Source organism: Tetrao urogallus (genome assembly GCF_951394365.1).
Source record: "Tetrao urogallus genome assembly, chromosome: 2".
Lineage (NCBI taxonomy): Eukaryota > Metazoa > Chordata > Aves > Galliformes > Phasianidae > Tetrao > Tetrao urogallus.
Window position 1 is genome coordinate 88,952,047 of NC_136814.1, and position 15,027 is coordinate 88,967,073.

Sequence of the window (15,027 nt, forward strand, 5' to 3'; positions counted from 1 at the left end):
AAATTCACTTGTCTGTATTCTGTATTGTAGTTCCAGACTTTTTGCTAAATAATGATAGAGAAGAGCTATACTATTACTGCAGAAGAGTATTATTTTTAGGGCTTTGACATATTACTGAGGTATTAGCATAACCTTAATCCATACAATACTTTTCAACATTGAACTAACAAGGAGAGGAAGCATTTTATGCAGTTGTAGGGAAGAAATTCTTTTTTTTCTTTGAAAGAGAGATCTGATAATAAAATCACTGAAAGCAATTGCAAAAAAATACTACTTTTTTTTTTTTTTTTTTTTTTTTTTTTTTTTTTTTTTTTTCTGATAGTGCTGGGAGTTGACTTCCTGGCAAAGCTGGGTTCTACTAAAATAGGTTATTTAGGTATAAATGGGGACAATCTATGATTGTGTAAATTGGAACTTACTGAGCACTTTCTAGGAAACTCTATATGAGTTGAACCTGCAAAATGGCTTGGAAAGCTACCTGCATAACCATTGGACTTTTTTTGCTTCACTAATTTATAAGCTCACATGCAGATATCTACACAAGCAAGCTACCATAAGCAGTGTAAAAAAAAAACACAAAACAAAACAAAACATGAAGAGCTCAGTAATTTATTTTGAGTTGTAGTGAGGTGAATGAATGAAAGGACACTACAGTCATAATTCCTATACTTCTGCACAGTACTTGACACGCCTTCCAGAGAGATGGTGATTGAGAAGGGCACTTCACTTGCTACCTTGAAAATTTACATTGCCTGTATGATGTATACAGGCTTTTGTTTAACTTTTGTTTTTTGTTGAAGAATAAATAAGGCAAGTGATTACTTAGTTAAATTGTGAGCTGCCAGCATATATATTAAAACTCCACCATACATACCTATTTTATCTTTATTCTGTTATTGTAGCCTCATGTATTATTGCAAGAAAATTAATTCTTCACCATTCATTTTTACTTGTTTTTTAATATTTGTACTGATTAAACAAATGTTGGTATTTTCTATCCATTTTACTTGAAAAGCAAAGGCCATTGATTGACTTGGTTTTGGTTTTACGTTTTCCAGTTGCTTGTTAGAGGTGACAGAAGTTTATTGGACTTTTGTTTCTTTTGCTGTTTCTAAAATTTTCGTCAGTGGCTTGCTGTAATAAGTGCAGCAGAAAAGTCACAAAATGGAAATTCATATAGGGCTTTGAATTTAGAGCAATATAAACAGAATCATCTATAATTGTTGAAAGCAGTGATAAGAAAGTCTGTACCATAAGTAGAAGGCTAGTTAGATGTTTCTTTTGAAGATCCATTCAGAGCTTCAACACTAAAGAAGGAATTGATCTTTACAAATTTACATTGCTGTTTTTGTACAGCTTACATGTCAGATTTAAAAACAAACTGCAGAAGAATTAGAATGACATCCCAACTCTTTTTGTTGCTTAGTTGAGTATTGTTTTTCTTTCTCATTCTGTATATTTTAAACTCGAGTAATGTATGGAATGGTTGGTCCATTAATTAAGGAGCTATTTTAGAAATTGGAAGAGGTTTGTTTGGTTTTTGTGACCTTACCTAATCACTTAAGTCCCTATGTCTATTTTCTCATCTATGAAGTGAGAATGATGGTAAACTTCGGTATCATTGGTGTTAAAACAGTAGCAGCACTGAAGTACACAAGATTCTTGGTAATGTGGTGATAAAGACAAAAACTGAAAGTTAGAACAGTAGTTTGTCAATACACAGGATATAAGCTAAAGAAAAGTAATGAGATTTGAGGGAAGGCTTTTTGTTGATTTATAATTTCAAACATAGAGCAGTATTTAATTGCTAAGTCTATATTTAAAACATTATTTAACTAATAGGTCTGTTCTTAGTGTAACTTATTAGACTAATAATCAATGACACATCTGTGAATTAACATCCTTTTCTAAAATAAGTTATTGAGTTAATAAATTATTGAGTTAAAATAAATAACTGAGGTCTTAGTGTGTGACAACTATTCAAGGCATATAGGTCAAAACTGGATGGCTTTTAAGGTCCCTTCCCACCCAAGCCATTCAGTGATTCTATGATTCTTTCGTTCTGTGATTCTATTATTACTTATAAGACTGATTTATGAAAACAACTAGGACAGGTGGGCATCCAATTTCAAAAAAAAAATAATTTTGAATTGGAAATTTTTTAATTGATCATCCCTTAGATAAAAAACTGTAAACAGCTTTGAAAAAAATTTCAGTGCTCCAGTAATATGTTTCAGATCCTAAGAAAATTTCCTCGTGAAAGGAAAACTATGGTTCTGCAAATTCAAAATCAGTGATGTTTTTTCAGTTGTGTAGTTATTTCCCTGTTGGTCTTCAGTTGAAAGTGGCAAATTGACATTATGATTTTAAGTGAGCTGAAAATGTTCTGTGTGTTGCCTTGCAAAAACCACTGGTGTTTAAGAAGCTTTAAAAAATGTGGATGCTATGCCATTTGGAAAAATAATCCCTAAATGAGTACAATCTTATGTCACTACAGCTATGTCAATAGTTTATGGGCTGGTTTGGGCCAGTTCCGTGACCAGCGGGGCGGAGGGATTTTGCAAAATCCGCGCCTCTGGAAAAGGGAACAGGGGACCCCAGAATAATTAAAAACAGTGGCAACAATCTGAGGAGAGACAAACTAATTTACTAAATACAGTATTGGAATGCGAGATAACATACTATAATACAGTATAATCAGAATTGAAACTAATAAATCAAATATAATGAGGGAGAGAATGTCCAAAAGGTGGATAGGCCTCACCAAAACACTGAGGTGAGATGCGCAGTCTGGTTGAGCAACAGGGAGATGAAGAAGAGCGGATGAAAAAAAACGCATCAGGTGACCTTGCCAGGAATTATATCTCCTCTCTGTAACTGCAAAGTCCCCTGGGAATGTTATTCTTCTCTTCTGGACAGATACACAGAACTTGAGCATTAACAGTTAAACTCCCAGTGCCTCACATGATGTTATGATGTGGAATACCAAAAACCAAAAATCACAAAACCATGACCAGCTATTATCACCTAAGCCTGAAGTTCCAAGAAAGATCCTCTCTCAGAAACTGGCTGGAAGGAAAAACATTTTATCCTTTTGGCCTCTGACACAATACTGCAGTATTTTATGAGCACGCTGCGGAGAATCCTGTTTAAGTTCAGAATTTGAACTCAGCTGACACTGGTTGTAGTTTTCAATCTGACATTTTTCAAGTATTTCGTTTGCCCTCCAGATCTTTGGGTACTTTTTATTTATTACCTTGTCTGTGGTCCTTTAGTTAGTATGTCAGTTTCTAATCTTAGAAGATGTTCTGTATGCTTTATGCTGGACTCTGAGGGGAGTTCAGTTGGAGGTGCAAATAAATACTTACTTATCTGTATATTAAGAAGGAAATAGATTAAAAAAAAATTCAAATGCTTTCCTTTTTTTCAGAATATACGTAGTTTAGAAATAGTAAGACAAAATTAGGCTTATTGTTTGACTATCAACCTTTTCTGTTTCTATTTCATTGCCATAGCACAGAATCCTGTGAGTTTTGGTAGGACTTTTGCATGGATGAGGTCAACAGGCACTGCTTTAAGTATTATCATTTGTTACTGATCTACTAGCTACCTACTGTCAATACTTTAAAATGTCATTGGCGAAGATTTTTATATGACCAGGGAGATGGATCTGAGCTACATTAAGTAAATTCTTTAAGCATAAATTACCCAAATATATATGATTTATATTACAGAATGCTGAGAAATTGGGATTGATTTTATGTGCCTGATTTAAACTATTGAAGTATCAAGAATACACTACTGCAAATGAAATTACTGTAGCTTGCATTTCAGCATGTAACATTAAGGTTACAGAACATACAGCAAATATTTTCTGTTTAGAATTGCAGTACTGAGAGGCTGTTGTTGGCATAGTTTCCCATTGTCCAAATGGAAAATTATGATTAGGCCTCATCATTCTAATTTTCTTCTGGGATACTTAAAATTAATTAGTGCTTGAGAAGTCATAGAATCATAGAGTGGCCTGGGTTGAAAAGGACCACTATGGTCATCTAGATTCAACCCCCCTGCTATGTGCAGAGTCACTAACCACTAGACCAGGCTGCCCAGAGCCACATCCAGCCTGGCCTTGAATGCCTCCAGGGATGGGGCATCCACAACCTCCTTGGGCAACTTGTTCCAGTGTGTCACCACCCTCTGAGTGAAGAACTTCCTCCTAATATCTAACCTAAACCTCCCCTGTCTCAGTTTAAAACCATTCCCCCTTGTCCTATCACTATCCACCCATGTAAACAGCCATTCTCCCTCCTGTTTACATGCTCCCTTTCCTGTACTGGAAGGCCACAATGAGGTCTCCCCGGAGTCTTCTTCAAGCTAAACAATCCCATTTCCCTCAACCTTTCCCAACAGGAGAGGTGCTCCAGCCCTCTGATCATCTTAGTGGCCCTCCTCTGGAGCCATTCCAAGAGCTCCACATCCTTCCTGTACTGGGGCCCCAGGCCTGGATGCAGTGCTGCAGATGGGGCCTCACAAGAGCTGAGTAGAGGGGGAAAATCACCTCCCTCTCCCTGCTGTCCACCCCTTTTTAATGCAGCTCAGGATATAGTTGGCCTTCCGAGTTGCAAGCGTACACTGCTGGTTCATGTCTGTAAATTCTGTATTTCAGAAGCTATACTTGCCTGTATTAGATTATTTTGGAAAAATAAAAAAATTTTAAAAAGAAGACAACAGGAAAACCTAAAAAATAGTTGTTGTGTAATAACTGTGGGAAATTTGTGCACAAAATTTACAGAAATTTTAATTTGAGAAAAATGCATCTGTTGATTTCTTCTGCTGTACTTTGATATTTAATTTTTTAATCATATTAAGAAAAATATTTTTTTACCTAAATGTCTGTGCTGTTGTTCTTTTAATAAAAAGTTTAAAAGTATTTTTTATGTTCAGTTGCTCAATGAATAATTTTATATTTATAAATGTATCGTATTCAAAGTAGATTGTTTACTAGGTTTAAATGACTTGCTGAACAAACCATATATTTCCTGGTTGCAGCTTCCCAATGTGAAACAGCATGAAGTATTTTGCAGGTATAACCTATGTGTCTAAACTTCAGAATACTTCAGCTGAACTCTGAATCTACAGTAAGAATTCCAAGATTAATGTAAAGTATTTTATACTAATTTTATTGCTTTATATTTGTCTTAAGTAATGTGAAATTTGCAAATTTTGTATATATTTTTTAATTTTCTTATTATTTGCATTTAGCTCCCTATTGCAGCCTAAACCCTACCTTGAGGAATGGTGGAATTGTAAATAAAACAGGTGGTCCTGCTGGAAGTAAAGTTCATTATTACTGCAAACCTGGGTATAGAATGATTGGTCAGAATAATGCAACATGTAGACGTCACCAAAATGGCATGTATGAATGGGATTCTCCTGTGCCAATCTGCCGAGGTGAGATATGTTTCCTTATTGAGCATGCTTCTATAATTTAATTGCAAGTAATATTTCACAGAACAGTGATCCAACATTATAAATACTACTGTGTGTCAAAAGACACATTGACATCAGGAGTTCATGCAAGTGTGTATCAACTTGCGTTCTTAAGGCAAGTTGAACTGAAGTAGTAACAACTAGATTGGTGGAATCAGAACCCACCCAAATGAAAAATTCATTTTGAATACTCATTGTGTTGTATAGCAGAACATTTTGATTGATGATTCTTCGATGATTCTATGATTTCATAAAAATCCAGTAATTTTCAGTAGTGCTTTAAATTCGTAACTATTTTTTTTTTTGGGGGGGGGTGTCATTTTGTTTTGTTTATATTGTGTTCTGGAGATAGATTGTTTCTACTTTATCTTTTCTGGGTATCTCTTAAAACTCATTGATGTTTGTAAAAAATTATAGACAAGAATAGTAACAAAATAATCTGAAGCAGATAAGCACAGTTCTTTTTTTTTTCTTACAAATACTATTTCACAGATTACTCAGTGAGTGGTGAACAGTTATTGGAGTCTAAAGAGTTGTAGGTCAAATAAGATCGAGATTTCGGGGGAGAGGAGAAAGGGTGACAATTCTATTCATGTGATACATATATTGCCTGTTCAAAAAATGCTTTCAGTTCTGCCTGCTTATAGATCATTTCATTTACATAAACAGATGGCTTGTCAGAACTTCTTTAATTAAAACCTGTTTTCAGTTTGTAGAATGTTAACTGAAGTGATTCATGTATCCTTCAAGACAGATATTTTTGTTTCTGGCTAGCTTCCTAGCAAGAACAATTCTGCTATTTCTAACAGCAGCATCAGCTGTATTTCCACTTGACACTTGATATGATGTTTATTACTCTGTTTGGAGTATTCTGCTTGGCTAAAACTAGAGAACTTGAAAGAGTACAGTTGACATTTTTTATATGGAGTGATTTTGCCGCTAAGTATTTCTTCAGGATGAACAAGCATTTTCATGCCTGGGTGAGGCCGTGGGGCTTCGTCCATACCAGGCCAGAAAGCAGCTGAGACTTCCAGTGCGCTACAAGCAATATCTGTGTGTCCATGTTTCCAAACTCCAGGAAATCTGGAATCCTGTAATATTTAATAGCATATGATGCTATTTGACCTTTCTGAAGGTAACAAAATCATGGAATAGTCTGTGTGTGGGATTTGTGAAATTCGTTCAAGGACACATGCTGCTTTTGGGTTTACTGAAAAGTCTATTTAGATTAAGTAGCTGGGTAGAGGAACTGGAAGCTCAGGGACACTGTAGTAAAGAACCTGGAATGCTGACTATCTGTACCGCTTTGCCAGAAAGTTTGGAAAGTAGAGAATGCAATTCTGTTCAAGCATCTGTATATGAGCCAAGATTTTGATAAATTTGCTTAAACACAGAAGTCTAGTGTCATTTGTTGTGTCCAGAGGTATTTTGCCTGTTCTCCAGCTACCAGTCCAAAAAGGCACAACCTCCTGTGTTATCCACTGAACCTGTCTTGTCTTGAAGATCTAAGAATGTCTCAAGTAACTCTAGAAAATGAGAAAAATAACAAAGTCAATCCCTATCTACCTAAGCTCTGTTGTAATTAATCTAGCTAGTTTTGTGAGCTATTCTGGTTGATGTACAATGTGATTAGGTTGATGTAGTTATGGTTAGGTTATGAGGTAGTAAGAAGGACTGACAGTTTAGCTTTCTGTCAGTTCAGCAGGCAAATAAACATTTTGTAAGTGTAGAATTCTACTTACGTGACTAAGGCTCAAGAGTGTTCTAGTTGGAGGTGAGCAATCAAGTTAGTCATCAGGGGAGTAGATGGAGAATTAAAACAGACTCTTATTTTAAATGCATCAGAGCCATGAAAAGCCATGGTCACTACTATTGTGATCAGATCTGGGGGAACAACTACTAATAGAAAGGCTTGTACCCAGACGCAGCAGGACTTGCCTTTACCCCTCTGCTTTTCCTCTTTCTCTAACATCATTAAAAGTAGAAAGTGGGTCTCTAGAACCCCTTACTTATCACATTTCCATCCATTCTCTGTCCTGTTTCTACTGTTTCTATTGGCAGGGGGGTCAGCTCTTACCACTTGAGAGAGAAATACTCAATTTTGAGAAGAGCAGTCCTGTTTAGAATGCAAAAAGTGCTAAGATAACTGTGTTACAAAGGAAGCAGCTTATTTTGTTCTGTTCCTTCAGTTCTATTTCTATTAGAAATTTGACAGATTCCAGATGGAGGCAAACAAGGGAAATGAACTAACCATTCATCATTTTATAATGCTTACCTCTTCTTATTATAATTATATGCAAAGCACTGTGTTGTGATTAATTTAAATGCATCAAATGTGACAACTTTGGAATATTGAAAACAAATTTTAGACTTTGTTTATGGTGCCATGACAATGTGTTGTAAAATTAATCATTTACATCAAAGTGGGTAGATGGTAAGAAAAATCAAATTCCTTTTTTCTAAATATTTATTTTCATCTCTAACAGATTTCAGACAAAGTCTGTCATTTCTTCTTTTAGAATACAGATTTTATTAAGAGCAAACAAACAAAAAAACAGTAACAGCAGGATGGGAGAAAATTACCTATAGGGCATTTTAACTGCTAAAATGTTGAATTGCTCTTTAAAATTGCCTGTGTATGTAACAGACATTTTAATTTTCAAAACTACTCCTTTTATTGATAAATATTTAGGAAAAAAAATCTTTAAAGCTGTGTTTTATTCAGTGTATTTACTGAAGAACAATACACTGTGTGCCACAGTCAAGGTAATGATTATGTACACAGAAATCTTGTTTTTTTTATGATACCTTTAAATAGATTCATTCGAATATTGTGATATGTCCTTAACTATGAGTTGCCATTTCACAGAAAATATTCTTTCAGAGCTAATGATACTATGAATTTCCCCTTAGAAGTGCCACAAGGCACATAGCTTTAAAAAGAATAGGGGTAACAAAGGGTTGCCTTTCTTCTTTTCATTATCAGAATCAAGGGAGCAGAGATGTTTCACAAAAGGAAATCCTGCCTTGGGGACTTTTCATAGAAGTGACTGGAATTGATTTTTTCTAGTTATATTCCACACCAGGATTGTATATTGTGAGATACTGTTAAATGAAACATATCACACTGTGCTAAAATATATATCTAAGAAAAATAATCATGAATAAGCAAAAAAAAAACAAAACAAAACTGCACCTAGATGCTACTCAAACGTCACTGAGTAGAAAACAAATTAAATGTAAGTTTAAAAGTATAAGTAGTTGTCTGTAGAAAAATTCTGAAGGAGCAACGAAAGTTAAAATTATTTGGAATATCGAAGCAGCCGCTGCCTGTAGTCCATGTTGAAATTTCTGCCAGTGTTTACACAACCAATATCAAAACAATGATTTATAGAATGTCCATCTATGTGAGATACATTTCAAAATACTTATTAAAGTTTCAAATACTATTACATTCATTGGAATGTCATAAACATGGGAAAATCATTGTAGTTGCTATGAATGGATTATGTGAAAATTACTAATCTCTATTATTTATTTCAGTGTTGTGGTAATATTAAACAAACATAAAATAACACAATATGAGAAAATGCCTTCATCTTTCCTTTTCTTTTACTTCCTTTCTTTCTAGCTGTATCTTGTGGTATTCCTGATTCTCCTGGGAATGGTTCAGTTATAGGTAATGAATTCACTTTGGGCAGTAGATTGATATATGAATGTAATGAGGGCTTCAAGCTAGAATCTAGTCAACAAGCAACAGCAGTGTGTCAAGAAGATGGATTATGGAGCAACAAAGGGAGGCCACCTGTCTGCAAATGTAAGTAGGCATGTGTTTCTCAAGCATATTTCCCTTAAACTGGTTCAGGAATATCTTCTGTGATTAAGTTTTGATTTTAAGTGTACCTATCTGCTGAACTGGTCAGTCAGGAACATATCATCAGTCATTCAGCATGTTGTAGAATAGAAGTGACCTATTAAATGTGTTTAATAATAGCAACAACAATAATAAATTATAATAATAAAGTTTATTTTCAATACATCTGTCTTAAAATCTCTCTATGGCTAATGTTCTCCATCTTCATTGTATAAAGTTACAAACATCAATTGTAGAAACTTTTTGAAACACTGATAGTGTGAACAACTAACCGGGGTAAGAGTTCTTCGGTCTTTCTTTTTGTTTTCAGTCAGAACTGCAAAGTATAATGCAGGTTCCTTTGCTATGCGACATGACATCTCATGCACTGGGTTAACCTCCATCTGTCTGCACTGATTCAAAACAGTGAACACTATCCTCATTCTGTCGTGGTCTTCCCCATGAGATTCTCTGCTTTAGATCCTGGAGTACCTCTTCTTTGTTTTTTTTTTTTTCTTTCTTTCTTTTTTTTTTTTTTTCTTTTTTTTTTCTCCTCGGACTGGTTTTTGCACTGCTGTTTCTCACTCTTTCAAAACAAAAAATTCCCCTCTTCTGTTAAAAATCATTTCACAGAGGTGCTGCCAGATTTGCTGATGAATTCAGCTATGTCCTGTGGTGGATCCTTTGCAGAATCAGCTAGAAATCAGTGTATTTGGCAAGGGCAGCCCCTGGCCTCTTTCCACGTAAGCAATCCCATCTCCGCTCATTTCAACACTCTGATATCTATACCTAATACATTCAGACAACTCTTCTATAGAGTTAGCAGTCTTGTTGTGATTCATTCTCGTTGTTTCTTCATTGGGTTTGGAATGGTGATTCTCATTATTGTTCTCTGGGCAACCTCCAGTTGATCTACATCTTTCTTGAAGGACAGTGCCTAAATAAGCAGTTCCACTGAGTACATAAGAAGGATTATTTGAAGTCATCATTTGAAGTCATCTGTGATCACATGAGCATGTCCGTGCAGAGAGGGAAAGCAGTAGTCTCGTACATTGAACTACACTTTATTCTCTTAGAAAAAAATAATTGACAGGGTATAAAGTACATAACTTCAATAATTAATCAACGTAAATATCAGCAGATTGTTTTCTGGAGGGAAGAAACAAATTAACTTGGATTTAAAAAAAAAAAAAAAAAAAAAAAAACCCACAAAAACAGCAGCCAGTGTTTTAGCAATTATTGAACCTTACCAGACAGTGACTATTCTATAAACTGAGCTTAATTACTAATGTTTTGCTTAGCTTTCTACATTATGAATGTTAATTTAATATTTGTAAGTCCTAAGTGATTTTAATACTTTTTTTTTTTTTCTAAAAGTTTATTCAGTTTGTAAAATATTCCCATTACTTAGTAAAGTGACAAATGCTGAAGTAAAAAACACTAGTGAACTACCTTAAAATACAGTCAGTATTTTCAACATGGATTGCTGTTCAAGGGCATGCATGTGTTACTCAAGATTACTTATCTGCAAGGTCTAAAAAGCTTAGATAATCTTCATAACCTTTCTTTAAAGTTGTGGTACTAGAAGTATATATTTGTTTAGTCTCCAGTGACAGAATCATCTGAGACTGATGAGCAGCAAACACAGCACAAAGAAGTGAGTGGTAATAAATGAATTTATTTTTTTCCCCAAGTCTATTAAAATGAAGGTTGAAATAGTACAGCTTGTTTTATAATGTTTCTCTGGTAATACAAAGCCTGAGTGTCTGTATAGCCATTTGAAAACTTTTCTTAAGCAGTACTTTAAATCTGGCCTCCTTAGAGACTGACCATGTAAATAGTATCTTATTATATGAATACAGGACACTGAGAAATCTGCTAAAACTTCCTTCTGAAGTCTTAATGTCTTTTTGCTGGTAAAGGCAGAAGAGGGACACACAGTTCCAAAGAACTTTCCATCCAAAAAGTGGAGAAATATCTAATTTGAATAAATTGTGTAACTTGAGTCTCAAACTGTAGATGAGTATCGGTGCTTGCATTTCTTTCCTTACTCTTTGCCACACGAATTGCTTTTAATGTCCTTTACTGCAACTAATATAATTTGGCTTGTACTCAAATGCAAAGGAAATGTTGTTGGGTGTAATTACAAATTTAAGGTTTTAAATTGTACATATAGTCAGCTGACAAACGCTGTCTTACTTATAATCATTTTTATATACTTGTAACTCTTATATAAATTATCTTGAAAAATCAATGGTTTCTTTCCTTCTGAGGTTAAAGAAAAGAACAATCATTTGGGAATTTTTTATTTGTTTATTGTTTCATCAGCTGCTCTGGAAATACAAGTGCTGATTCTTGCAGTGACAAGTTAAAAAGGGAAAATAGCATGAATTAAATTTCATTCCACACCTTTGAATAAGATAATATCATCTTATTATTATGCAGAAATAGTCTGTAACAGATTGATTCTTAGATTTTATTTGTGAGTAATTAGTGAAAATTATTCTTGCTTAGTTCTTTAATGTCTCACTTTCTGCAGAATATATAAGAGAAATGAGATCTTTCAAATCAGAAAGACTGTAAAATGGAAACAGAGAAGTACCTAGACGGAAACACAAAATTCAGATGTATCGTTTCTTTTTGTGCAGGGCTTGTCCAGTCTTCTTAATTTATTGGTACTTATGAATTTAAACCATACTAAGCAGAGACTTATTTTTGAGACCATCTCGGTAGAAGAGCAGAAGTCAGTCTTACGGTACTTAGATTCTAGGAAAATATCAATTGCTGAATGTGATTGTTCATGATTGTTCACCAGAATAAGAAAACTATAAATAATTAATTGTTATGAAGAGTTCAAATTAAAAGCTGAGCACATTACTAAAATTTTTTTTGTTACATTTAAATTGTAGTTGCAAAGACAATGTTATAATATTTTTTAGTCAATTGTGCTGTTCTGGTAGTGACTATTCTGATTAGTGGCCATTTTGCTCATGCTTTGAGTAGAAAATATGCCTGGATTTATAGATTAACTTCTCTGCTTTTCCACTAATTCAAAATTACCAGTTTCTGGAAATTATCATTATGTTACAATGAGCAGTTTTAATTACAATTTCAATTGGTAATTATGTTTACTGATTTGTACTTTATATAAAACAGTATTATCTATATATTTCTGTATAAAAAATGCTTAGGAAAAAGAGTGTGCATCTTTGCATCTGTAAGAAGTTTATATGATCCCTTATGCTATTCTATGTTTGTAACACCTGCCATAATGTTCATGGCCAGGCTGGATCGGGCTTTGAACATCCTGTCCCAGTGGAAGGTGTCCCTGCCTATAGCAGGAAGTTTGGAACTGGATGAATCATTCTGAAAGCATATAAATGTTTTTATTTTATTTTTTCAAATGCTCTAACTGTAATGTAATAATTTTCCTGAATGTCCACAGTATGTGATTGTAGACTAAATAGCATTTGACTGCATTGACAGCTTTTATGACAATAGCAGAGCTTCCATAAAGTGAATGGCATGGAGAGAAAAAAAAATTTTGCAAAAATTACTTAGTAATATTTGCTTTTTCTTTACATCCCTGAAGCCTTTTTTGTCTCTGAAATGTTTAAATAAATCAAGTTAGAGAATGAATATCACTGTTCCAGTGCATCTCTAAATGAAACTGTACTATACATTTTTGCTCATTTGCAGTGTTCACTGTATAATATTCATTATTTTTTCCTAAAACTTGTATTTCAGAAATGCACACAATACACTCAGTTTTTCATTAAAAAACTTCTGCCAGTATGGTAAGACATATATTCTGTTAAGAAATGTAGTGGCGGGATGGTAATATTTACATATCATTTATTCACAGCTGTGACTTGCCCCAGCATAGAGACTCTGCTTTCAGAACATGTTGTCTGGAGACTGATTTCTGGGTCACTGAATGAGTACGGAGCTCAAGTCATGCTCAGCTGCAGTCCTGGGTACTATTTATTGGGTCGAAGACTCATACAGTGCAGGACTAATGGAACCTGGAGTGTAAGCAATGAAAGGCCAATCTGTAAGGGTAAGCAGTTCACTTGTTTCAGAATATACTGTGTTTTTTAATACACATATTTTATTTTATAAATATATTTCTATATATATATTTATATATACATGGCAGAGCTGGCACATGGTCTTGCACAAGTGCGAGAAGGAGTGTGAATGCACAGATAGTTAAGAAAAGATTTAATGAGAAAATAGAAGAACATAGGACTAACAGTGATGATCGTCTGCAGGGCTTGGCTAGGCAAGTGCTACTGACTAGCCTTGGTTGCAAACAACCACCCTCTTACACCCTTTTCTGTCTGCCTCAGCAGCGAGATTCATCCTTTTTGAAAATAGCACCTGTAGCTTCTTAGCTCACCAATTAGTGTGACTGAGAGGTTTGTTTCTTGTGATTGTCTCCCAGATTAAAGTCCTCAATCAGATATCCCTGCTGGAATTCTCACAAGCTCTCATGATGTAACTGACCAGACCTGGTTCTCATCACTGGCTCCCTTTCTTTTTATCCCTTGTTACAGTGGAAATAGTCCTTGATCAGCCAACCTAAAAGAAGCAGACACCTTCTTTCTACATGCCCTTACATCCAGGAATACATATGCGTGGAATATAATCGCATCCTTCCCAGACATTCATGTCTTGCTTCAGAGCATGACATCTAGATTGCACTTAAACTGCTTTCAAGATGTGAAGTCATCTTAGTTTCCTGATTTAGGACATGCACTGCCAAACTGAACATAATTTTAAGCCTGATGCATAATAATACTGTTGAATAGAGCTTTTGTATTTATTCATATTGCGTTTACTTTTTAAGAAAATGTGATCTATTGTTTTCCAGTCTAAGGAATTATGAAAAGCATTTTCATATTTCAATTTGGGTTTTTTTTGTTGTTGTTATTTTTTTTCCCCAGTTATCTCCTGTGGTGGTCTTCCATCTCCACCAAATGGAAATAAGATTGGAACCTTAACAGTATATGGAGCCACTGCAATTTTCACCTGTAACACAGGATACACATTAGTTGGTTCTCATGTGAGAGAATGCTTGGCAAATGGTCTTTGGAGTGGAGCTGAAACCCAGTGTCTAGGTAAAGGCTTTTTTTGTTTGTTTTGTTTTTTAAACAAAAATAGTATTATTATTGGAGTTCACCTCATATCAAGCAACAACACTTTTACACAATGAAAAATAAATGTTTCCTAAATACAGAAAGTATTGTGTGTTGCATTTGATTTTAAGATGCTCTATTGGCATACAGTTGTGATTTGTTTTTTTGTTTGTTTGTTTGTTAGTTTTCAATTAAATTATATTTGATGTTGTTGCAAGGCTTTTCGGAGCAGAAGGATTTTTTAGGTTATCCACATTTACAATACTTTGATTTGCTTCGTGGAGCAATCTCAGAGGGCATGAAGAAACTAAGCTGGAAGATGAGCTTCAGTTCAGAAGCATGCGTAGTGCATTCAAATTGCAAGTAAATGTTCAGCACAGTGAGAATTTTGGCAAGGGGTTTAGACAAGAGATACTCCAAAATAAAGTACAACAACCACCCCATCCTGCCTCCTCGTAATCCTGAGATGTATGTAGTGTGGACCTTTAAGTTCTAATGCCATCTATTTCATTTCTCAGATTTGCTTATGTTGGTTTATAATGA

General features: G+C 34.7%; 1 protein-coding gene across 1 annotated transcript in view; it reads left to right on the forward strand.

The window, feature by feature from the left end:
- The window catches only part of CSMD1 (CUB and Sushi multiple domains 1), a gene marked incomplete at both ends in the record, with an annotated part of 996,476 nt that overhangs the window by 927,583 nt on the left and 53,866 nt on the right, over positions 1-15,027 (forward strand). Inside the window, 4 exons of the mRNA XM_079550635.1 lie at positions 5,263-5,451; positions 9,122-9,307; positions 13,209-13,403; positions 14,293-14,466. Coding sequence (XP_079406761.1) covers positions 5,263-5,451; positions 9,122-9,307; positions 13,209-13,403; positions 14,293-14,466 — 744 coding nt within the window. The remainder of the gene's footprint in view (positions 1-5,262; positions 5,452-9,121; positions 9,308-13,208; positions 13,404-14,292; positions 14,467-15,027) is intronic.